The sequence below is a fragment of the Lethenteron reissneri genome, chromosome 23 (assembly GCF_015708825.2).
Source record: "Lethenteron reissneri isolate LAM-NWPU_2019-01 chromosome 23, ASM1570882v1, whole genome shotgun sequence".
NCBI lineage: Eukaryota > Metazoa > Chordata > Hyperoartia > Petromyzontiformes > Petromyzontidae > Lethenteron > Lethenteron reissneri.
Window position 1 is genome coordinate 3,603,617 of NC_083801.1, and position 27,140 is coordinate 3,630,756.

General features: G+C 44.9%; 1 protein-coding gene across 5 annotated transcripts in view; it reads left to right on the forward strand.

Moving 5' to 3' along the window:
• The window catches only part of LOC133345861 (prestin-like), a 102,480-nt gene that overhangs the window by 45,819 nt on the left and 29,521 nt on the right, over positions 1 to 27,140 (forward strand). For 4 of the 5 annotated variants that reach the window (XM_061556909.1, XM_061556908.1, XM_061556910.1 and 1 more), the window contains exons 7-14: positions 3,173 to 3,255; positions 3,628 to 3,775; positions 8,425 to 8,538; positions 10,280 to 10,357; positions 10,945 to 11,040; positions 13,172 to 13,278; positions 13,919 to 13,988; positions 15,767 to 15,979. In XM_061556909.1, the coding sequence (XP_061412893.1) occupies positions 3,173 to 3,255; positions 3,628 to 3,775; positions 8,425 to 8,538; positions 10,280 to 10,357; positions 10,945 to 11,040; positions 13,172 to 13,278; positions 13,919 to 13,988; positions 15,767 to 15,979 (909 nt within the window). The remainder of the gene's footprint in view (positions 1 to 3,172; positions 3,256 to 3,627; positions 3,776 to 8,424; positions 8,539 to 10,279; positions 10,358 to 10,944; positions 11,041 to 13,171; positions 13,279 to 13,918; positions 13,989 to 15,766; positions 15,980 to 27,140) is intronic. The other variant, XM_061556912.1, reaches the window with a different exon arrangement.

Below are 27,140 nucleotides of genomic sequence, written 5' to 3' on the forward strand. Positions count from 1 at the left end.
AGTAGAATGAGATTAGAGGGAAGAAGTAGGAGAGTGCGTAGAGAGGAGTAGAGTGAGATTAGAGGGGAGAGGTAGGCAGGGGTGAGCCGACAATTTTGAACATGGTAAGTGCGTTCTTCAAGTTGATTTAACATCGGATATGGAGCCAGAAGAGAGATCAGAATAATGCAATAATGTAGTTCATGTATACAAGTACGTACGAGAAGTGTTGCAGTGGTAATTTGGATCATCAGGAGTTTGGAGGTGAGGGATTTGAGAGGGCCAGAGAGGAGAGATGGAGGTTTGGATAAAGGTCTCGGTGGCAGCTTGGCTCAGGACACGGGAGAATCTCGTGCACGCGGAGGTGCCAGGTGCTGCCTCATTGAGAGAATCGGCATCGCAATCTTAATTTATTCTGGAGAAATCCGATGAGCTTTGAAGCTCTTTTTCGCAGATGTTCAGTGAGGGTCACGGGGTCAGAAAGTTACTACAACAACAACAACAATGTGAGAAGGAGAACGGAAATGAACGAGAGTTACCGTTGAACCAGAGTGCTCAGAATCGGGGATAACTCCGAGGTTTCACGCTCTGTGCAAGTGCAGTGTCAGAATCAAGGATGTGGACTGTCAATCCATCGTTTTTTTTATTGAATTTAATTTGTTGACAAATGTCATTATTTTATGAAGTTAAATGAGAGTGCTTCTTCCCAACAACATTATGCCGGCATTTCTCGATTTGGGAAGAGATTGTACTGACCCTTGTTTTTAATGAAAATTACGTACTGCTGTGTAAATCAACAAATAAGAGTCAAGTACTCGAAGCAATGCATCTAAAAGGCTTCTGACCCCCCCCTTACACTGGAACAAGCTGCCCCTACGTGTCAAACATTCGGCTTCACTTTAATTTTTTGTTCTCTTAAAACACTCACTTACCAAAATTCCTCTTCCCTACTCCCTTCCGCCTCATCGATAAACACCATCCCTCTTCCCAACTTCACCGCCCATTCAGCACACTCGCTCATCATGAACCACTCATCACGAACCACTCATCGTGAACCACTCATCACGAACTACTCATCGTGAACCACTCATCATGAACCACTCACCATGAACCACTCACCGTGAACCACTTATCCTTAACCACTCATCATTAATCACTCATTATGAAACACTCATTACGAACCGCTCATCATGAACCGCTCACCGTGAACCACTCATCGTGAACCACTCATCGTGAACCACTCACCATGAACCACTCATCACGAACCACTCATCGTGAACCACTCATCATGAACCACTCATCATGGACCACTCATCGTGAACCACTCATCGCGAACCATTCATCACGAACTACTCATCACGAACCACTCATCGTGAACCACTCACTGTGAACTACTCACCGTGAACCACTCATCATGAACCACTCACCGGGAACTACTCATCGTGAACCACTCATCATGAACCACTCATCATTAATCACTCATCATGAAACACTCATCACGAACCACTCATCATGAACCGCTCATCGTGAACCACTCATCATGAACCACTCATCGTGAACCACTCATCGTGAAGCACTCATCATGAACCACTCATCATGAACCACTCATCGTGAACCACTCATCATGAACCACTCATCCTGAACCACTCATCATGAACCACTCATCATGAACCACTCATCCTGAACCACTCATGAACCACTCATCATGAACCACTCATCACGAACCACTCATCGTGAACCACTTATCATGAACCACTCATCATGGACCACTCATCGTGAACCATTCATCACGAACTACTCATCGTGAACCACTCATCGTGAACCACTCATCGTGAACCACTCATCGTGAACCACTCATCGTGAACCACTCACTGTGAACTACTCATCGTGAACCACTCATCGTGAACCACTCATCATGAACCACTCATCATGAACCACTCATCATGAACCACTCACCGGGAACTACTCATCGTGAACAACTCATCATGAACCACTCACTGTGAACTACTCACCGTGAACCACTCATCGTGAACCACTCATCATGAACCACTCACCGGGAACTACTCATCGTGAACCACTCATCATGAACCACTCATCATTAATCACTCATCATGAAACACTCATCACGAACCACTCATCATGAACCACTCATCATGAACTACTCACCGTGAACCACTCATCATGAACCACTCATCATGAACCACTCACTGTGAACTACTCACCGTGAACCACTCATCGTGAACCACTCATCATGAACCACTCACCGGGAACTACTCATCGTGAACCACTCATCATGAACCACTCATCATGAATCACTCATCATGAAACACTCATCACGAACCACTCATCATGAACCGCTCATCGTGAACCACTCATCATGAACCACTCATCGTGAACCACTCATCGTGAAGCACTCATCATGAACCACTCATCATGAACCACTCATCGTGAACCACTTATCGTGAACCACTCATCGTGAACCACTCATCATGAACTACTCATCATGAACCACTCATCATGAACCACTCATCGTGAACCACTCATCGTGAACCACTCATCACGAACCACTCATCATGAACCACTCATCATGAACCACTCATCGTGAACTACTTATCCTTAACCACTCATCATTAATCACTCATGAAACACTCATCACGAACCACTCATCATGAACCGCTCACCGTGAACAGCTCAATATGAACCACTCATCATGAACCACTCATCGTGAACCACTCATCCTCGCTTTCATCATTGTTTATTTCACGCGTCATCACATTCACCATGCACTGCCATCCTTCTCATCAACTCATCTCATCCCATCACACTTCTGCTGTACAAATTGCTACTTATTTGTTCGGCGCCTTCATCAAGGCGCTATATAAATTAAAATAAGATAACACATATCCCGCTGACATTTTATACCGAACCATAATATTTCGTTCTATTCTTTGCATGGATGATAGAAAATAGCATGCCAACGGAAACATACTTTTTCCTGCAAATTCCAATCTTGGCGTGATTATAATCACAATAGGGCACGCCAAAGTGCCCTATTTTGGCGTGATTATAATATGATTATAATATGATTATAATCACGCCAAAATAGGGCACTTTGGCGTGCCCTATTGTCAAATGAGTCCGGGCAACTGAATTCAAAGTCTAAACCGGATGAAACGTGCGCCCCTTGTTTTAGATTATTCTGGCTACCGTCATCTCCTTCTACGCCCGGCTGGAAGAAAAGTTTGGAGTTACAGTGGTTGGGAATATACCTGCCGGGTGAGCCTGTTTTTACAAATCCAAATACAACAACATTTTGGAATAATCAAGGGTAGAACATGTCTCGTGTGTGTGCTAGGCCTTGATAGCTTTTGCCCAAATACTCTTCAGAATTATATGGGGGTGGGGGGAGGGGAAATATTTGTCTTTGCGTGATTGTATGTATGTACGTCGACTCGGCCTAAAATGATTACCCGGTGCGATGTGTAGTAAACATCGCCACTGGAGAGACAAAGGCGGCCGGGCGTGTTGCTGACCACCCACCTCGTGTGCCGTGCCGACCTTCACAGGTGCTCGCTAATGGCACTTGCCCCAAGGCTACAAAGGGGATATTTGCCTTTGTTTTGTGTTTTGTCTGTTCACTGTGGCTAGGCTGCCAGTGCCGCAGCTGCCAACTGTGACCAACTTCTCCTCGCTCATCGCCGACGGACTGGCGATAGCGATCGTCGGCTACGCCGTCTCTGTGTCGTTGGCAAAGATCTTTGCAAAGAAGCATGGTTATACCGTCGACGCCAATCAGGTATTACAATTTTAGACGCCTTATAACCACGTGTAGTGTCACTGATTCGGAGACAGAGTTTGTAGGAGGCACCTTATTTATTAAACACAACTTCCACGGTCTCGTCCGCACACTCTCCACAGTAGCTCAGCCTAGCCTGTACACAACACTAGCCGTCTAACACTGATGGCACTGACTTAGATAGCCAACTACTATCCTTCGTAGCGTGATATTGAGCGGAGACGTTTAGCGACGACGGCGACGAGATGACAGCAACAATGAGACGAGTCCATTCCCAGAACCGGCAACCTCGAGCCCCCCGCTCTCGGCTCCTTTTATGCTCCCAGCGCGGCCTGACTCCGCCCTGACCACGCCTCCCTTCTCGCTCGAACCCGCTAGGAGGTTCCAGGGGCCTCCAGATGGGGTCCTCCATGACCCTTGCCCTAATTCCTCCGCACTGCCAACACACCGTGCACATGCTCACTGGCCTGTGTACTGTCTGTCCACCTCAGTTGCCGCTGCTATCCACCAGCCGGCGCTATTATACTACAGATGCACTGCATTGCAATGCTTGGAAACGAACTCTACTGAGAGGGGCTGCGTTGATGTTACTTGGTCCAGTCAAGGTCTACGTATACCATCAAGAAAACGCCCATGATGCCCATCGTGCTGCAGACATATAGGGTCTCAGAGTATCATTGGTTCGGAAGAGATGCCTCATAGCGTAGTGATTATAGCCGGTTAATAGATAACACATGCAGGGCGGTCGAGTGTGGCACAGTGGTTAGCTTCTTTTAACAATTTTTATATACCAGGTTAGGCCCACTGAGCTATACAGCTCTTTTTCAGAAGTGACCTGGCCACAAGTGATAGCACAACGAAGTGGCTTATCACGTGGAAATGTATAGCAGCCGAATTCTCTAAACGCATGTTTCTAAATGTGGAGGGGTGACACCGGAGGACGCGGAGAAAAATCCACGTGATCACGGGGAGAGAGACACGCAAACTCCAAATATACAGCCATCAGGGTCGGGATAGAACACACGATCTCCTGTATACCAAGCGAGTGAGATAACATTTCGCCACCATGATTTTATGAGCACGGTAATCTGAGTATGATGACCATCTACGGATAACATTGGTGGTGGTGCAGGATGATTAAACAACCACCATGATTGATGGAGCATATGGAGGCCTTCATCCAGCAGTGGATGGGCTGTACATTATTATTTATTATTCTTCAATAGGTCACAACTGCTAAGTGCATTACTTTTTATGGTGGAACCTACCCTCAAACTAGGAAAACATGGTCAACCCTTTCCCTTATCCTTGATCTCTGAACATAAAGCAGACTTGAAACACGGTAGGACAAACTCCTCAGCCGTGGCAGATCACTGTTACAATTTAGTGGGCTCACATGATATTGACTTCTCCAAGACAGAGGTTCTCTGCAAGCCATCTGGCTACCATGAGAGATTCGTTCATGAGGCGATCCACATATACAAATATAGAGACAATTTCAACCGAGAAGATGGATTCTGGCTCATCAATCATTGGAAGGACGTAATAAACCATTTCGGATCTTAACTGATTGTGTTCACGTTTACGGTGACTTTCAGACCGCGTTCCACTCACTGGCATTGACTATATATCTTGTATTCTCCGCAGGGAATGGATTATTTTCTCCGCTGCAAGTCTCCTTACACTACTCTCCCATTGACATATTTCGTTGCTTCCTCTTAGTATCTTTCACGCGACGGTCAATGGTATAGTGTATAGCGGATTGTATAATAATAAATAGTATAAAATTGTAATGTTTAATACAATGTACAAAGTAATATATAGTATCGTTATTGTATAGTGAATATACAGCAGTGTGATATACAGTAGGGTGGGTAGAATAATACATAGTGTAATATTACAATGTATAGTGGTGTATAGTAATGTTGGGTTTGTCTATGGCAGTATATAGTACGGTGTAGACTCGTGTGATGTAAGAGAATAAAGTTTAGCTAGAAGCATATTATATTTTTTGCGACGTAGAATTGTAATGTATTACTTACTGTTAGTAGCTCAGCTTATTGGAGAGTATATTTAGTATACTGATGATACTATGTAGTTTATACTTTAGTTGTTTACGTGGTGGTTTAGTTACTGCAGCTACATACTATAAATATTCCTTCCCTTTATTAATGTTACCCCTATCCCCTCCCTTTGGTGCTGCTAATCCTGCATAATGCACGGGCATAATGACTTTAAACCCCCCGCCAAACCTCCTACACATTTCACAAGTAGTACTAATCGCATATCTGCATTTGCCATAAATATGCTAAATTCCTCTTGATATGCAAATTATTTTGTCAAGGCGCTCTTCCCCCCTCCATCCCAGCTTAAATAGACGCTCCAAGCCTGGGGTGTGTCATTCAGACTCTGTCTTCTCGACAGACCTGTTCTCCGCCTGAGGACGGTTGCTTGCGTTGTGGCCGAAACGTCGTGAGAATTATTTTATTATGTTTTATTTTTATTATTTTATTATTTCCATTCTACGTGACTTTACCGAAAGAACCAAGAAGATGAATCCCTGCAGTCACGAAAGCTTTAAATCGAAATTTTACTGCTCCTCTGTTCAGTTGATCTTGGTTTTTCAAAGCCCTTTATTTATTCAACTTTTCATTGAGCAATTTATTATTCCAATTTTGTCTGCCACGTTTCATCTAGAAAAAAAATCAGGCATGGGGACATAATACAGTGCAGGCTGTATAATGTACTGGTCCTTAGGCCTGCAGCAGGGTGCAGTTCATGAATTTGACTTCAAAGTTGAAACAAAAGGGGTTGCAAAAATGTGTACTGTGGTCATGTAACGAAGTGTTTAGGTGACAAATACACAGGATTTTGGGGAAATGGTGAAGTGGGTGCCGTAGTGGCCATATGTTAACTACCTCGCCTTGTATACACGAGGCTATGCGTTTGATCCCGAGCCTGATGCCTGCTGTATATTTGAAGTTTGCATGTTCTCCCCATGGTTGTCTGGATGTTTCTCCGGGTCCTCCTGTTTATCCCTCCACTTTTAGAAACATGCGTTTGGAGTATGTTGCTGTTATATATTTTTACATCATGATACGCCACGTTTTCCATCTATCATTTGTGCCCAGGTCGCTTCTGAAAAAGAGCTATATATTGCTCAGTGGACCTTACCTGGTAAAATAAAAAAAATAGTTTAGTTTTAGGTGGTTAGCACGCTTGCCCTGTGAACCCAAAGACCTGATTGCCAAACCTGGGCGCACAGTTAATGGTAGTAGTGATTGCTTGCCTACCTCAGCTCTGCGGCTTTTAGGAGTTCCGCAAATCTGCATGATGTTCAAACCCGTCCCTCCAATGCAGTAAATCACAGGCGTGTGCCGCCACACTCTCAATTCTTGGAAACGTCGATTTCCCTGCCCTCCTACCAGTTGGCTCGGCACTCTGCCCAGAATCCATGATTTGAAACAAAAATGTGGAAGCACTGAATGTTAAAAGCGATTGAATAAAGCACCATCGTGCCTGGATGGTGGTGGCAATTTGAACGCCTGTAATCCTGCACTGTGGAGGAGAGGGTTGGTGAATGTCGCGAAACTTCCTTCCCGTGGACGTCAAGGAAGAGCCATACTCTGGCTAGCCAGGAGGTACAGGAAAGTGTAGACCAATATCACATATCTCTTCTGTACGGTATAGAGTCTTTACCCCTTGCACTTGTGGGTTTTCTCCAGGTACTCCAGATTTCCTCGTGCATGTACTAACACTCATTAATTGCCTAAAAATATCTTTATATATAGAGGACTGCAGAGCTTGAGTGATTGTTGGCACCGCCTCGCCGGCTCGCCACCTGGCTGCCTTCTCGCTTGATTGGGCATACTTAGTGGTTGTGAGATGCAATTTGCATTCACAATGTTACATGAAACTAAACATTATTCTTGTCTTTCCACTGCTGGATAATGGCCTCCCTCACGGTCCTGCGATGCGACAATTCATCTCGCTCCTGCACATGCACTGATCCCATCGATCCGTCCCTGCAGTGGTCGTCTTCTCGGGCGTGTTTTCCTCCTACCGTTGCCATTCCATCGCCAGTCTCTTCCACCGGCCATCATCCCAAGCCTTTCCTCACACGTCACTATGACTGTAAACAGTTTATATCATTGCTGACAGTGTCACGTGTTTGTATCGTTCCCTGATGCCCGTGCTCCTCTTTCTGTCCCTCGGTGTAACTGGAAGCGTGCGTCTCTTCACGCTTCATTCCACGCTTTTGAGCTTTTGTTTCTTCTCCTTTTGTCTGTGACGTCGAAGCTGGCGCTTCCGATGAGCACGGTTTGCTACGTACGGTGCAAAAAAAGTTCTACATAAATACAATGTGCAGTAATCGAAAACCTTCCTCTTCAGGCACGATTAGTATCCGCTTTTTCATGATTCACTTTTACAAAAGTGAACAATTATTACCGGTAACTTAACTTAGCCTAACCACAGTGGTAGGGGCTCTCTTCCGGACCAGTTCTATACCCACCAGGCTTCTCTAAACAACACTGGGGTTACACCAAGTTTAAGAATGACGGTGATGTTAACCGTATATTAGGCACTACATAGATATTTCAAGAAATGTATTTTGATTCGATTTGCATTGTTTGTGTCATCTCTTTTAGGAACTATTTGCGCACGGAGTTTGCAACCTCTTTGGCTCATTCTTCCAGTGCTTCCCAAGTGCTGCTTCTATTTCCAGGACCTCCATTCAGGAAGGGACAGGAGGGAACACGCAGGTACAAATAACCATCACTTAGAACAATTGGGATTACACGTACGGCAGCAAAACATCGCCTCTGACTGGCAGCATAACGTCCGCTTGCGAACCAGATGCTGAGTTGTCACCTTGTGCCGCACAGGGACAACTGCCACTGGGGGTGCCCTCTCTAATGTTTGAGATGAGGTGCTAGGCGCTTATTCCGTGTAAAGCGTTCTCAGATGTACCGAGGTAAAGTGTTGCCATTATCAAGGAGATTTTCACTGAGTTTCAAGAATTGTTATAAGGCCAATATGGTAATTGACATGGTCCAGCGGTAGTACATTTGCCAGTTGTTGCAGAGGTTCACGGTTCGAATCTGGCAGGACACCCTGGTTAAACTGGCAGGTATGTATGTATGTAGAACGTCTTCCGCAACCATGCGTAGCCAACCGTGCTAATCGGAGGTGCAGGGAAAGGACAGCAAACAAAGCACAAAAAGCAGTTAGAAAGAAAATCGTTTTCAAACTAGATTTAAAAGTGCATAGCTCCAGTGGCTTCCGAATATCCGACAGAACAGCGTTCCAGACGGCCTCTCAAGCGCATTTGTATTTACCATAAAAAAAATGCCATCTGCTTCACCGGTCACGTATGGTCATTCAGAGAAAAGTAGGCGATTGTCTGCCAACCTTACCGTAAAATTTTGAACAATGACTTGCAAATTAGTTACCTGTGAATCAGATAGGAATCATTGCCCCTTGCTGAGAAAGAGTCTTCACACTCAGTGAGGTTTTCCCATAATCAGAGTAATAGCTTTTCACACAGTAAATTACATGCTTTGTTTAAGTTACATTTTACACGTTACACAAAGCTGTATATGAACCTTATGGCGGGACCCCGGGGTCCCGAATAAATGGAAGTCAAAATCGTAGTTAATGTATTTTTGGCGACTCCGTCCCACCGCACACATAAACGCCGCGACCCACCTGGCTCGGATCATTCTGTTGTCATGTCGTTGCCAAAATTTCCGTAGTCATGAACAAAACATTGAAACTTTGATCAGCGCATCGTGTAGAGCTCGTCGAGAGGAATATATTGCTTTAACGTTCGCGTTCAACAGACATTAAATGATGTAGTAACGTAGTTTATGCGAGAGCCGGGGGCTTATGGGACCCCGGGGTCCTGCCATAAGGTTCATATGTTGTGCTGTCACAGCGGGTGAATCACCTCCCTACAATGTGCCTTTGTCATCCTCATGCTCACTGGCCTTACAAATAAGAATAGCGAACATTTCAGAAATAAAAAACATAATTACGATGATAATAATCATCATCATTCATAAACGTAGCCAGAGTGAGTTCGCAATCCTTTAGTGACAACTCTGCTGTCATATACCAGCCACCTGTGCTGAACACTGTATTAATCACATTTCAGAATCAATATTTTTGGGAAAATACCCAAGGGAATTTAATGGGGGTTTTTTTTTTTCCCCTGATACAGATGTGTTTACTTTCAAGATTTTTCTAAATGTTTTTGTTTCTCCCCCCACCACCACCATGATAGCCTCACTTAGTTGGGGCAGCACACCCCCCCCCCACTACGATTCTTTTCCCACAACCCCCTGCATACGGCACAGTTGCGTCGGGATGGTTTTTCGCGATTGTTGCCTCCTGGACTTGGATTGTGCGATGGGCTGTAACGGGCTCATGTTTTGTGAAGCAAAGCAAACAAATCTATATTTTGTTTCCTTTTGCTATTGTGGGTAACCTTTGACCTTGCAGCTCGCCTCTGGCATATCCACCATGGTGGTGTTGGTTGTCCTCCTGGCTGTGGGACCTCTATTTAGAGCTCTACAGAGGGTATGTACAACTTTTTCTTTATTCCCATACATTCTGATCACTTGCTACCACCCGCTTTACATAGTTGCCACGACGTGTATTCGGCTTTGACGGCGTAATTCACGAGCAACGGATGAATTGTGAAACTAATGAAATGTAGTTGATCTGAGATGAAGAATGCCACAAAACGTGTACTCATATTTGATAATTTATAGTCAAGATATTTTCGTGCTCAAAGTAGTATTGGGCATTGCCCCTATACAATAGTAGCCCTCAGACAGTGATGTAAATTATACTGTTATGTTGTAAGTCAGCCTCGAGCAGTCTACGTCATGGACTGTGGAGGAATATTGTCTTGAACGAACTACACTGAGCTTGATTTGAACCCTCCCAACCTTCTGGCTGAGTTGTGCACTCTAACCACAGTGCCACGTGGTTGGATATTTTAAAGCGAGTGGACATTTTAAGCACTGCATTTGAAAGTCTCTACTCAAGCTGGGGATCTGTTATTTGTTGAAGAGAACAATGTGGTGTTAAAATGTCACAACCTTTTAATGTTACACGTTTGCTGTTCAATAGTGTGCATTGCAATGTTTGTGTATGTGCAGTCCGTTTTAGCGTGCATCATTGTAGTGGGCCTAAAGAGAATGCTCATGCATTTCACTGACCTGAAGCAACTGTGGAAAATCAGCAAGGTGGATTTTGTAAGTACCGTGCTGTGAAGCAAATGACATAGTTTGGCATTATGCTGTAATTGTGTCACAAATAATCGTAATCAGAAGGCGAGCCGTTTTCAAATATTAACCTTTTTCAAATCAATATTCTCACATGATGAATTTGAACACAATAGTCCCTTGGTTAACAGTGACATCGATTAACAGTTTTTTTTTAAATTAACGTTTCGCCTCCCATAGGGGCCCCATGGTTTCGATGAACGTAAAAATTCTGATGAATTTCGGCCAATCTGAGCCCTCGTAACTGGGGCTGAGCCATGCCCTCAGCCAATCAGCGACGCCCATTTATTAGCCTTTAGACCTCGACTGGCTTTGTTTACATTGCGTTTTCTGTTTTGGCAGTGGAAACAGCTCTCTTGAAGACTCAGTGATTTTTACTTATTTTTCAACTTATAAGTTAATCAATAGTGATTGCAATGCCCCCTAAATTGAATTTGCAGACGGAAAAGAGGCATAGGAAAGTAATTCGTGTTTAAATGTCATAAACTATGTTTTTGAGGTCAAAAAGGTCAACTTGGAACGGATTCATGCTTTTAACATTTAATTTCTATATCCGATTAACAGTTATTTCGATTCACGGTAGTTTTCGTGGAAAGGATTAAAAACGTTAACAAAGGGACTACTGTGTACGATTGTCATAACATTGGCAGATTCTCAACCTGCAAAGTCCTCCTATAACTGCTGCCACTGCCGATGGTCTCGGGCTGTGGTAGTCTTTGCGACAGAGCTGCTCAGCTCAATTGGGGCCTTCCCGGCTGAAATGAAGTCGGGGTCTGACATGACCCTGACAAAGGGGTAGGGGAGCAACGTACATTTTTTTTCTCGCTCACCCTTCTAGTGGCCACCAATATCAACAAACAATAAGTAAAATTGTTAGAAGCAGCTATACAAACAAGAGTTCCTCGGGTTTATTATCTTGGGAGTGAATTTATAGCATGTGCTTCGTGGTGGGTACATTATTTACAAAAGCCAGCTGTTTTCAAAGTGTTTTTAAGGGAGTTTGTTTTTCAAGTTGTGGTAAAAAGATGAAAATGTATACAAACGAGCGACAAACACAGGGGTTAAGACAAAAGGGCGACTGTCTTCATTAAAGTATACACTACAAACGGCTTTAAACGTTTAAAACAAACTTTAAAGGCGACGATATTATCTCAAAATGCACTGCACGAAAGAAAGCACTTCATTGTAACAAAACGCCGAAATAATCGCACTGAAATATTGAGAGCCCATGAATAAGCGTGTAATTAAATAAAAACAAAAGACACCCGGGGATTCTGAGCTACCTATACATATGTAGAACTTTTGTACGTACCCAACTGTGTTAATTGGAGGTAAGGGGCCTATCTTTCTGATCATCACAAGTTTAAAATTACTATGCCAAAAACATAAAAAAAAATCGCTTGACAGTATTTGCTGTGAATAGAAATCATAGCTGGGCAAATTTTTGCAGAGAAAAACCCCTTAATATCACAGCACTTGTTACATTGTAGCTATAGGGATAATGCAGCACGTCGCATGGAATGCTGGATTCTGTGCAGCAAAGTATTATACCTGAGTAGTAAGGCGATAGTAATTAGAATTTTCTTTTCACTGGATTATTCGCAAATATTTGTTGGGAAGTCGGTCGCAAAATTATGCCACTAAAAGCAATTCTACGTCAAGATGGAATTGTAATGCAGGGTTCGTGTATTCACGTCATCATGAAAGAATCAGCTGAGTCTTAAGATTAAATCAAGAGAATCTGACATGATATTTGACCAACGCCTTTGTGGATTTTGCCAGAATGTGGGATAAAACCGCAGACCCCAGAGGAAAACACACATTTAATGAGATAACATTCTGAAACATGTACAGGCAAGTCAACAGCCTACTTGCTGCACTGACACATGTGCACCTTCCTGTTCCGCCCAGACAGGTGGGTCTCATCAACGCAAACAAATCTGTGTGATCCCCCCCCCCCACCGTTCTAGATTACAAGCGTGTGCCGTAGTGCATCGGAAGTAATTAGTGTATCCCTTTTCAGAATTATTAGTGTACCAGCGTTAAATGTCAAGCGCCTCGAGTGGATCGAGCCTAATAGAGTGCCGTACATGGTTTCCAGTACATCTGGCTCGTCACCTGGCTCGCTGTCCTGCTGCTGAACGTGGACCTGGGCCTGGGTGTCGCCGTGGCATTTTCCTTGATGACGATCGTCTACCGCACTCAGAGGTGAGCGAGGCGAAGCAGCGCACGGTCGCCCACGGTGCAACAGTGGCAGTGTTGAGTGGCGTGGCTACGCCAAGTGTGTGTGTGTGTTTGGAAACGATGCCTGGGCGTAATCACCATGGTGAGTTGGCAGGGGCATACGGCGTTAAATCTCATCACTTATGTATGTACTCTCACGATCTAATGGGATTAAAATGTATTGCCACTGCTTTGCTCGGAAAAAGAGTCTCGCTTAGTTGGGAGACTGTTTCTTTTGTTTGGTTAAGGAGAGCCCTGCATGGAAACGATTGTCCAATTCCATTAACGAGTGTCACGCCTGTGGGATGAAACTCAAAGTACGTGGAGAAGACCCACACACATACAAGGAAGGGGGTGACGCTCGAAACTCTGCACAGATAGTCAATAATCCATTGCTGCACTGCCATATTCTGGCCACCCTTGCAGCCATGCTTACAACACCTGACAAGCCCTGGTGGTTTCCCTTCGGAGTAATAACAATATTCTAAATCCTGCTTAGCTTATGAGCTCTAAAAACATTGGACTTATTCAGGATGCAACGGTGAGAACTAAAGTATTTCTGCTTGATAAATGCACAATTGTGATGAAAGCAAATGCATGCTGTGGCTTTGTCTCTCCGGTTTAGGCCAGATTGTAAACTGCTCGGCAGAATACCAAACACTGAACTCTACAGACCACTGGATGAGTTTGCAAAGGTAACCTACAATTTTTTTATGATCCCATCAAACGATCTGATTGGGTATTTTCTGAAATGTGAGAGACTGGTGATATGTTTCAATGCAATGGCCTCATAAAAGATATTGAGCTAGAGTTGAAATGTAGAGTAATAACAAGTATTACAACCTTGTGTGAAGTGTCATTAAATGACACAATCATCTTACCTACAGTGAGGGAAAACAGTATTTGATCCCCTGCTGATTTTGTACGTTTGCCCACTGACAAATAAATGATCAGTCTATAATTTTAATGGTAGGATTATTTAAACAGTGAGAGACAGAATAACAACAAAAACATCCAGAAAAACGCATGTAAAAAAATGTTATAAATTGATTTGCATTTTAATGAGGGAAATAAGTAAGATAGCAGGTACCACCACAGTCAGTATGCACTGCTGTTGTGATAGTAGATACTGCTATCGAGTTGGTAGATACTACCAGGGTTGCGATTTCCGCATGGAAAATGCGGAAGGAGGGTTCAAATTTTCCCGCATTTTTGCTAAAGTCAACCGCAAACGGTGGAAAGACTACTCCTATGACCGCGCGCTTTTAACAACACGTCAATGCGTTCTATTGGAAAGGATATATGCAAGTCCCAACATCACGCAGGGCTTTGAGCTACTGATTGCAATGAATATATGATTTCCGCATTTCCGCACAAGAACCACATACTTTATTCAAATGCAGAGCCGTGATTACGAGCAAATGTACTTTATTCAAAGGCAGAGCGTGATTACGAGCAAATGTACTTTCTTCTTCTTGGTTCTTTCGGTAAAGTCACGTAGAAGGGAAGTAATAAAATAATAAAAATAAAACATAATTAAACAATTCTCACGACGTTTCGGCCACAACGCAAGCAGCCGTCCTCAGGTGAAGAATGAGACAATGCCAAGCTAGGAGCTTATATATAAGCTGCGTTGGAGGTGGAAGAAAGAGCGCCTTAACAAAAGAATGTGCATATGAAGAGGAATTTAGCATATACATGGAAAATGCGTAGGAGGTGGGCGGGGGGGTTTCAAAGTCATATTATGCTCATGCATTATGCAGGATCAACAGCACCAAGGGGGGGGTGCAGGGATTAGCAGTAACAAAGGAAAGGAATGTTAATGATGTGTAGCTGCAGTTACTCAACAACCACGTAGAAAACTAAAGTTTTTTTATGTAGTTTATACTTTAGTTTTCTACGTGGTTGTTGAGTAACTGCAGCTACACATCATTAACATTCCTTTCCTTTGTTACTGCTAATCCCTGCACCCCCCCTTGGTGCTGTTGATCCTGCATAATGCATGAGCATAATATGACTTTGAAACCCCCCCGCCCACCTCCTACGCATTTTCCATGTATATGCTAAATTCCTCTTCATATGCACATTCTTTTGTTAAGGCGCTCTTTCTTCCACCTCCAACGCAGCTTATATATAAGCTACTAGCTTGGCATTGTCTCATTCTTCACCTGAGGACGGCTGCTTGCGTTGTGGCCGAAACGTCGTGAGAATTGTTTAATTATGTTTTATTTTTATTATTTTATTACTTCCCTTCTACGTGACTTTACCGAAAGAACCAAGAAGATGAATCCCTGCAGTCACGAAAGCTTTAAATCGAAATGTACTTTCTCTTCTTCGCATTCTTCCAGCGCTTCATGTTGTCTTCGGCATCAAAGTTGCTGAGTTTTGGTCCGTCGCGGGCGCAAACCATAAGCGCGTTCAACTGCTTGCACGTGAGGAGCGACCGCTCCTCGGTCTTGATGTTGTTTTGCAGAGAGAAGGCCCTCTCGCAGTCGACAGACCCGTGCGCCAAAGTCGCAGCGATCTTGATGAGCGTGAGGATCTTGGGGTGGGACTTTTGCATGTGCGAGTTGCTGCACACGACCTTGAGGATCTCCGTCGCGCCGACGCCGCGGAAGCTGCCGATGGCAAAGTACTTGTAGTGGTTGTACTCCGTCACGAGCTCGGAGGAGGAGGCGTCCGGCAGGTAGGTCTTGCCGAGCGCGACGATCTCGTGCACGCCAAAGGTCTGGATGTGCGCCGCCTTGGCGATCTCGTCTGGGTACAGCATGGCGAGCGCCCGTACCGTGGAGTGCGTCTCTTCTGGGAAGCGCTCTTCGAGATGAGCAACAAGGCGCTGTACGTATTCGCCCCCGGCGCGAAAGGTCGCCGCCACCTCGTCCTCGTCCTCGGACTGCACGTTGCCCCCGAGGCGCTCGTTGAGCTCGAGGAGCGCCGGTGTCGAGACGGTGTCGAGCGTCAAAGTGGTCAAGAAGGTGTAGCGCAGCTGCAGGACGGTCGCGGCGACGATGCCTCCAACGCTCACGATGTGCATGTCGTCGGCCTGCAGCGCCGTGCTGAGCATGTTGAGGATGCCGCTCACGTCCGACATGAGCGCGATCCAGACGTGGTAGGCCACGCAGCGCAAGTAGCTGTAGTACTTGGCGGCGGCGACGGAGCTCGTGTCGTCTGCGAGGACCTCGGCCACGGACTGGGCGAGGCGGTGCATGTTGTGCAACGACTGCCCGCGCGAGAGCCAGCGCGTGAACCCGCCGAGGAGCAGCTTGAGGTGCGGGGCCCCGAGCTTGTCCATGGCCGCGCTGAGCAGCTCCTTGCGCGGGAGCGACCTCTTGAAGTAGTTGTAGATGCCCGCGACGACGAGCATGCGCTCCTCCTCGTACTCGCTCTCAGCGTCTTCTGCCGCAAGAGCAGCACGGTGCGCTGGGCAATGTGCCGAAACCAAACGTGGAACTACTGACTTGAGGCGGGCGGCGACGCCCGTGTTGCAGCCCGTCATGACGGACGCACCGTCGCTCGCGAAGCCGATGAGGTCCTCGATGTCGAGGCCGCGGCCATCGAGCAGCTCAATGATGGCGTCGAAGACGGCCTTGGCGCTGCCGCTCGAGAGGGAGACGACGCCGAGCATGCGGATGCAAATGGCGTTGCAGTATACGTAGCGGCCCATGACGATGGCGTTCTTGCTAGATGCCACGTCCGTGCTCTCGTCGCAGCTGATCGAGAAGAACTTGGCCTCGCGCATCTCGTGCACGGTCTTCTCCAAGATGGACGTGCTGCAGATCTCCACCATGTCGACTGCGCTGTCGCGCGAGCAGTAAGAGCCATAGGTGCCGCTGGCAGTGGAGAAGGCCTGCTTGCCCGCATACGAGTTGATGCTGGTCTGCACGAGGCCGCAGATGTGCTCCATCATCGAGTAGGGCAGACTGTGCTTGGCAATGAAGTAGCCGCACCGCAGCGCGTGCAAATGCCAGAGCGTGTAGTCGGCGGCGCCCGACTCGCCGGCCGCCGCGCCCATGCTCTTCTGCTCCTGCTCGCCGCTGCGCTGGAAGGCCAACTCCAAGGCCGACTTTGCTCGGAGCGTCTCGGCGGCCTTGAGGTGGCCGATGCTGTCGCCGTGGTCGACGATGCGGTCGAGGGAAAACTTGCCCGAGACGCCCGGGGTATATCCTTTGTTGCCCTTGTGGAAGATGCACGACCTCGGCCCGGCGGCAGAGCACGTGGTGCAGAAGAAGGCGCTTTTCTCCTCGTCGTACATGAGCCACAGGCGGCCGAGGAACCAGCGCTCGAGGACGATAGGCTTGCTCTTGGTGGTGGGGGTGCTGCTCATTTTTGAATCTGTGTGTGATGTTATGAGCTATTATCGTTAGCAGTAAAGTGTATTTATTTGCAGTAGGTATAGAGTAGCTACGGCAGAGGCAAGTGGGTAGACGCGAGATATGTGCGCCAACCGCGCGAGTACGGCACCGGTATAGGCGGGAATCGAAGTCACGATTTGCGGAAGTCTTCCCAGGAATCACCGCAAATTGCGGAAATTTGTGCGGAAGAGGGTCACAGAAACTACCGCGAAATGCGGTCGAAAACAGCATGTTTGCGGAAATTGGTGCGGAAATCGCAACCCTGGATACTACTAAAACAGTATATACCACTACGGTCAGTTAATACTGCTACAGACAGTACATACTACTACGGTCAGTAGCTACTGCTTTAGAGTCAGCCGATACTACTATAGCGTTAGTAGTTACTACTTTCAAGTCGGTAGATACTACTGTAGGGCTCGTAGATACTACTACGGTCAGTAGTTGCTATAGTCAGTAAATACTACTATACAGTCAGTAGCTACTACTGGCTCAGTAGATGCTACTGTACAGTCAGTAGATACAACTACAGAGTCAGTAGATACTACTTACTCTGTTGTATGTAGGGTGTGTAGGTATATATATCTACGCGGGAGTAAAAAAAAAAATTTGAGGGGGGGGGTCGACAATTTTTGGAAACCTTTCATATCAACTATTTACCCCCCACTTTCTATAACTTTTTCGACTTGTGCAAGCCTCTTATAATTTTGTTGGTGGAGAAATTGACAAACGGCCCACCGGGCTTTCACAATAGCTTAGTATCTGTGTATGTATGTGTAATGTTTTTAAGATAAGTTTTGAAATATATTTTTTGCCCGGGCAACGCCGGGTACTTCCCGCTAGTATAAGATAAAGGTGTATACAGTACAACGCAACAACATATAAATGGGACATCTCAAAAAGCTGTAATGCAATGGTAGGGGCATGGGGCATATGAATGTAAATTGAACTTCTTTCACACCGTACCTAGCCAACCGTGCTAATCGGAGGTGCGGGTGAAGGACAACAAACTAAACACAAAAATCAGTTCTAAAGAAATGAGTTTCCAATTTAAATGTTTTAAAAGAGCATAGCTCCATTGGCTTCTGCATATCGGAAGAAAGAACATTCCAGACGGCCGCAGAAGCGCGCGTCTGAAAGCACGCGACGCTGTGGAAAGAGGTGAGAGGATGTCGGTGAGGACTGTGGCTATACGTGATGGAGAGGATAACAGAGCTCCAGTAATTTCCTTTGCCATTAAAGTTTGAGATAAAACGCTGGCAGTTTGAGAGAGAAGGTGTTGAGCACGGGTCGAGGAGTCAATGGCTATATACAGCTAGGCGGTTTCTGTACAGGAGTTGTGACCGACGTGAAGAAGCTGGAGATAATTTTGTTAAATGGGAGGAGATGGAGAAGCGATACAAGCCCGAGATTGCACCTCGAAGTTTATGTCGGGTCGTCACCTTTTCTGCAGGCCAAACCCGGACATTTTTCTCAGTCCGCCTAGGTCTATAACAAAGCTGTGTACGTACACTGTAATAAAGCTGAAGACTTTACAGTATATGTACCATCCGAATGCCATCCAAATCGATTCCTGCCACTCCGACGCAGATGCCAGTTCCACCAGACTGCCCGTGTCAAACTCTTGGGCCTGCCTACGCCATGGCTTAGGGGCCATCCATTTAGTACGTACGCATGGAGGGGGGGGGGGGTTAACCCAATTGCGTACGCTAGCATATGGGGGGGTCTACTGACTATGTATGTACGCATAGGAAACGGGGGGGGGGGGGTGAAGCCTCGATACAAATTATTTGTCTACATTGGCCTTCAAATGAGTTAGATAGTCCGGCGGTGGACTATCTGTTTGCTTAAACACATTCACAGAACCGGCCCTAGACCTTTGGGGGCCCTAAGCAAAATTTGGTTGGAGGCCCCTTTAATGTATGATTTTTTTGACCCACTAGCTAGCAGTGACTCTATGGGGCCCTCTGCTGGCCACGGGGCCCTTTGCAATTGCAAGGGTCGCTTAGTGGCTGGGCCGGCTCTGCACGTTCATATTATTAATCCTTGATCGTTTCTGCGTGGATTAAATATCGGCCGTTCTTATAGGATTCGGGTGGGGTGCGTCAAGCGTACGTACGTACGCAGGTGGGTGGGGGTGTAAAAAGTACGCGTGCGTACAGGGAGGGGTCAAGTTTGACAGATTTTTGCGTACCTACTCAATGGATGGCCCCTTACGCGGGGAGGAACGTGGACGTGGAGGGAGCGGTACGATTTGTATGAGCGCAACCGGGAGAGGCGGCCAGCCAACTCAGGGATCTTGCTTGTGGGAGGATCGAGTGGTTGGTGGTGTCTTAAAAGCAGCAGTGTGAGCATGTAGAGAGAGAGAGAGGTACACAGTCAGAAGGAGATGATTTGCGGTTTCACCCGCTGACAAACGGTCGCAGTTGAGAGGCCTTGGCTGAGACGTGAGGAACATGGGGCAAGAGGTGCTTGAGAGTTGAGAGAAGATGTCCCTCCACGGAACGTTTATAAAGAAATGGAAGTTGAAATTAGGGTGGATTTGCGCTGTTCAGAATTAAAGACGAAGGCTTTGGCACGGAAAAAAAAACAAGCGACTTCGATGTCTCGTTAGCCAGAAATTGGATGCTGAAGCCATTCCATGACATGTCACATGCGATTGTTGTGCCAAAGAATATAATTGTTAAATGGGATCAGAATAATTGCGGAGTTGGCAGCCCCACTGGACGTCATCACTGACTTAGTTATTTAGTTTAAGTATGTTTCTGCGTGCCGAGCAAAGGAATGTCTCTTGCTGCAACTTATGATTTCACTTAATACGATGCACGGATGTAATGTAATCTACAAAGCATTGGACCATATTGTGAGTGGACAACGATAGGTCACTAATACAGAGATAGAATAACGTTGGAGATAAAACAGAGCCACATGATGCGCCAGAATTAATGGTGAAGGTACAAGATGAGCTACCTTCAACTACTACTTAGACTGTATTGACATGTGCTAGAAAGCTAGATGTCCAAACCATATGATGGCAGCTCAGTAATTAGCACGGGATGCCAGACACGATCGAATGCTTCAGATATGCAAAGGGCTATGGAATACCGACAATCCACACTTCAACCCAAGACCAAAACATAACGGAGTAATGTGCATTAAACGTATAAACCTTCAATTTTCCACCCACGTGCAAACATATTTGCCAAACATGCCTTGCAAAGACCCAGTGAAGCTTTTCTGGGTAAACAAATAGCATTATTGGATGATGAATTCAATTTATATTGTGGTGACACAATTATCCTTTTCGTGCCTGGAAGAACAAGTAATGCATGCAGAATGCTGCAATAGCTGTAATTTATGCAAGTGGCCATCCACATACAAAACGAGCGTTGCGCTCTTGAATTTTGTGAGCACCATTAGTGCCGTTGCCTGCATAACCTTGGACTAAAATGGAATACAGTAGTTGAAATTGAGCAATAGTTTTAAACAATATATAAATCAGCATTTTTCTATATTTAATACAGTTTGCAGCAGAATCGCAGCGGGTGTAAGTGAAGGCTGAAAACAAGGTGTAGAGAATATAACTTACTCATGCATTTGTAAAAATACGCTCCTAAGTGTTACTCTGTTGTGGGAAAAATGTGCCACACAATAGTTCAACGATGCATGATGCCCAGCATTCGCAATTGGTTTATTATGGGGAAACAACATACTGTGTATTTAAATTAACCATTATACCAACACTACAAAGGTTACTTGAAAAAGGGATATTCACATTGTCTTGTTATGGCACAACGCTGCACAATTTGTTATCACTGGTCAACTCTATCACCTTGCATTTTATTTTATCCAGGCACAATATGTTTCAGTGAAAGAGTTATTGGCATTAATCAATTAATCAGTTGTTATCTATTGAAATATGTATATAAAAACTGTGTCGATTAACACTGGAAATCATATTCATTAAAGTAATCATAACTCTAATAGATTGAAAACATTAACAGAAAATACTGTAATACTGGGTTTGCATCGATCCCCATTGCATATGAACCCTGTTACATCTGGTCTCATGTGAACCTAACATTAAAATCATAGTTACATCCTTTTGGAAATCTACAGCTGAAAGAATATTTTTTTTAACGTAACACAATTTTCCCTTAAGTAGCACTTCATGATTTACCATATAAAAATTGGAAGATAAATCCATTTATAGCAAAACTGGCAATTTTCTTCCATCTGCCACCTCGCTTATTTTAAAGCCTGATTAAAATGATTATTAAAAAAAAATCCTTGATAAATGCCCCTGAACATATATTACAATCTGCGACCTCCTCTTGGATGATAATGGAATAGTTGTAATTCGTTTTTTTTTTATGATTTTTTTACATCGTATGCATCACCTATTTCCCTCTAATACAGCCAGGGAAAAAACCACTGCGTATTGTAGTAGGGGTTGACATTGGCTCATTAATGCACCTGCCGGAAAAGAAGAAAAAAACACTTGGGATGGTTGCTCATTTTTCGTGTGAAATATGGAGCAGAGGGTGATCGAACGAAGACGCTGGGAGTCTAATCCTTGAAATAATTATCATCGCATCCCAATAGAAAGAGGTCTGCGAAGCCTGAAAACCCATTTTGTTGAACATTCAGCTACTACCAAGAGACCATGACACGGGCTGAATCTCGTCTGGCGTGTCACCGCAGTTGACAAATGCACAGCAGCGTTAATTCAATATGATGCGGCACTAGAGAAAGGCTATTGGATCATAGTGAGGGATTTTAGAGTTGTTTCAGAAGTGAATAGTATATAATTGTACAACAACTGCAATGTGTACGTCCAATGTAATAGATAATATAGGTCATTTATCCATGATATACAACATTTTCATATGTATACATATTGAATAATTAACAAACATGTATGCGCTTTGCATAATTAAACGTGCGAAAATATATTTGAGGCAAACTTCTGACATATTAATTAAAATATTGTATACCGTTTAAAATAAGTTCTCTTTTATGGATCTCAGTTTGGTCATTCATTTATGTCAAAATCGTTGATTAAATAGTTACTGATAAACTCATCACCTTACAGGCAGCTTTATCGTATTATAAAATAGTTTTCACACTGCACATATGGTAAAGGGACATTTCACCAACTTTGAAAAGCCATGATGATATTTGCCGTTTTCATCCTATTGTACCTACGTGTAGCGACTGTACTTGTCACTGTATGGTGCATGGGGCTTACGAAGCCACGGCGGGTAATGTGTTGTCATTATGAGCAGCCCGGGTTACGGGATGGAGTACCAGCCTTAGCGGGGCTTGGGTGAGCGCTGGTCAGCGCGGAGGCACCGCGAGGAGTGGGCGGTGCAGGCTCCCGGTGAGGGAGCGAGAGGGAGCGTCAGCCAGCCAGGGTTACCTTGGGGCATGATACGCTGGTTGACCAGCTGACACGTGACCGGATGATATTGGAGGGGGGCCACCGGTAGATAGGGGCCACGGGGCGGTCACGTGGTCCAAAAGAGCTCTCGGGAACCTTCGAGAAGGAGCTCGAGAGACCTGGAAGGTGGGCGGGGCGGAGCCAGCCTCAGCCCAGGGGAATATCACGAGGGCCCCGTGAGGAGCTCGAGGATCTTCGTGTGCCGGTGTTACGAAGATCCACGTCGGGGAGAAGAAGCCTCTAGCCACGTGGTCTGGGACCCAGCTTGTGGTCCGGACCGGGATAGCGAACCGTGTCTAGTTCTGTCATAGCGTGGTTAGATGGGCATTTGAGACCCGAGTGTAGATTGTGTGATGTTATGTACCATTGTGTAAATAAATAGTGTTGCTCCTAAGATAACGTCTGCGACTCAGTTGGACTCACTACATGTGTAATAAAACAAATAAATGTGAGCAATTATAATGGAACATTCATATGAGCCGGCTTATGTTGTGTTTGCTTCAAATAATCTTTCTGAAGTATACAATGGTGTACCCAATAAAATTATAAATGCATGAAGATTTTTACATGACTGTAATTACAATCAAAGGTATTGTCATTAATTAGGTATATGAAAAGTGCATGCTTTAATGGTAATAATGGAGCGATTGTGGGGAAAATAAACACATGTAAGTAGTTGCATTAAATTTCTACTTATTTCTACTGTCTAATAATTTAAACATGTACAGCCATTAGCTACTGGGCAGAGCTTATCAAATTCAGCAGAGTAACTCCGTGGTTGGAGTACTGTACTTGTTGGCTCATGATTAGAAAGTTACAAGTTAAATTCCCACTTGGTACCTAACTCACCCTCATCGTCTTGTCGAGGTCAATCAAAATAACCACCTCTTTATAGTCTGCGGTTGCTATCTCGTGAATGGTATGGCACCTGCCGTGGAAATGTCGAATGCATGCATTGTGTATTTTAGCAGGGAGATATTTAATTTGTGCGATTGTGAGAGTTTAATGCACTCGATAGAAATAATATCCATATTTTATTTCAAGTAGAACCATGTGCTTTGATGTCAGGATTTGATAAGTGGTGTCTCTAAACCAGTAGTTCTTCACCTGGGGGGCACGCACCCCCTGAGAGTGCGAGATGCCATTTCTGGGGTGCGAGACATGCCACCTTGTTTTAGAAGGTAAATCATCGAAACGCAAATTAAGCACGGGCACGTAAGTGCAACTACTTTGTTTCATAAAACTTCTGTATTTGTAGTGATGTCGCGGATGTCACTGTGTAATGCTGGCCCTAGAGAGGCATGGCGTGCGATGTATTCACACCGCGGACACCACGAGGATGTGGGTGGTGCAGTACCGGCCCTAGAGGGGCTTGGTGAGCGCCGACTGACAGTGCTGGATGGCACCACGCTCTGCGTGCAGTGCCGACCCCTACAGGATACGGTGTGAGAGTGCCTGCCACGGGAATGGGGTTACTAATGGCCGTGGCACTCTGGTTAACCCTGAAGGACACGTGACCGGTTAAGTCTACACAGGGCCCCCAAGTGGGGGCTAGGGGTGGTCACGTGTCAGGGGCGAGATCCTGCTCGAGGATTCTAGAAGGTGGTCGTGGCTAAGGGCGGAGCCAGCCACGCCGCAGAGGATATAAGCCGGGTCCCCGAGAGGGACCGGCTGCTGTTGTTCATCCTGAAGAAATCTACGTTCTATGTCCTACAGTCACCAACACGAGGACCTGGACCCAAGCTGTGGTCCAATCCGTTGTAGCAGTTACAGTGTAATTAGTGCAGTTAGCCTGGTGGTCCACCGCCAAGGTTGTTATCTTGTTAAGGGGCACTTACCCCGTGTATTGCTATTCATTAACATACATTTTTTTACGGTTGTAGTAAAGGTTTAAGAACCACTAATCTAAACTCTGATGTGGAGGTTAGGCCCACAGAGCTGTTTCTGATTGTACTGACTGTGCATTGTATAGTTGTTAAATGATAAGACAGTTCAACACATGTTAATATAGCTCTGTTATATAGGTCCTCTGTTAGAGTATTGTGCATACTATTGAAAGTCACTAAACATATATCCCAAGAATACGAGCTAATAATATGGTGTATGTTAATGATGTGTCCATTCCAATAGGGATGTGTTCTATTACGGCCAAATGTTAGTTGTCAATATTCATCATTCATTGTAATGCATTCAATATGCTGATTATAACGAGTCGGTTTAACAAAAAGCAATCGTTTTTTTGTCTCTGCGAAAAAAATCAAGTCATTGAATGTCATAATTATAGGGGGCAAATGTTAACCCATTAGTGTTCAATTCTATTAAGTGGCATTAAGACATCACAAGTGTATTATAATAGAAATTCTCACTGCTTAGTAACAGACGTGTGCACATTAAGAATGAACATCATATGCGATGTTTTAATTAATGTGATGTGAAGGATTTAGGTGATAGTGCCTTCTTCATTAAAACATATCTCCTCAAGGCTGACATTAAACGGTTTTCTGCTTGGTGACTTTCATTCTAAGGATAAATATGGGGGTTTGAGATGATAATTCTTAAATTAAACCGATCATCCGAATTAATATATATTTAACTGGCAAGAGATGCTGGTTCACTCAAGATATCAATCAAAATTAGACGAAGACAATGCTAATGTTAAAATAAACATGTCACGGTATCATATTACCGTGATATATTTTCATAAAAGCATAAATGAGGCGGCAACGAATGAACACCGAATGAACAAAAAATGTACTTGAGTGTGAACTCTGCTGTTGTGCAAACAAGGGCTCTAAAAGCAACATCTGTTACTTAACCTGAGTAAACTTGCAGTCTGCCTGCTGGGGCTAAGCTAAATAAGTGGAACAAAAATTCTGCCTTCATACATAACCAGCTGCACACTTAGTTTACTCTCTCGATACTGTAATGCTGTGATTAAAACATCTGCTGGCTCAGATAATTCCATGAGCAGCCAACTCAAACTTCCATTTCGCTTGCTTTTACATGAACAGAACAAGGCAAAAGTATTGGATGGATTGGGAGTCTCTTTCAGCCTTCTACTCTATGCCTCCATAATGGCTCTTAACACAGGCACACGAGCCTGCTGGGCCCCTGATGCTGAATAATGTTGATGCTTTTGAACAGCAGCAGATTGGAAAAAAGGCCATACACAGCCGTGTGAAGATTTAATTACATATCTTTTATCTAAACAGGTGAGAGGTCATCGAGACACCTCACTTCATAAGGGAGACCTGGGTAAACAAGCGAGTGACAGTTATTATATTTTTGTTAAACACGTTCATGGATATTTTTCTAAAGCCGTCATTGAAATTGGAACACATATCCTTTTTTTACGAGTGATGTCACGTGGCTTTTACCGTTTACTCTGTTACAAGTGGCACCCTTCCCTGGGAGGGGGGGGGGGTGCAAACAGCTGCGGAAATTAAAATGTAACAAGGTGGTAGGCGCTGAGCATCATGCCAGCTAACCACCAAGCCCATTCACGCATCGCTACACGCAGTCCATTAGCCCGGACCAGTCTTCTCCCTCGTCGGTACCACCTGAGGTGGCATAAACCTTAGCCGTTCCAATTTTTTGTTATGGCAACCAACAGTGTGATAACCACTGGAAATGAGTGGATTTTCAAACAATGCCTAATTATTTGCCAATTAAATTAATTGGGACTAAAACTCTGGCTCACGTACGATTATTTAGTGATGACGATAGGTGCTCGTCAATTTAATACTTAGGCTTTAGCGACCAATGTTGTACTCATCAGCGAAACATCGTACTCGAATTGTAAATATTGTGGGTTTTTTCTGTCCAACACATCGTTCTGCTGAAGTATTAACTAATTGGGATGTTTTGCTCACGTGACAAACGTTACTAATTGGCTGTGCCGGATGGAGGTGGGTGTCCGACATTTACATTTACGCGATCTAACCCAGCAAACTTGATTACGAATGATAAGTGCTATTTGTAATGCGCACGATATTTCAGGGACATGAATGACCGTGACTGATGCGCAGAGCCAGGCTCAGTGTCACTCAAGA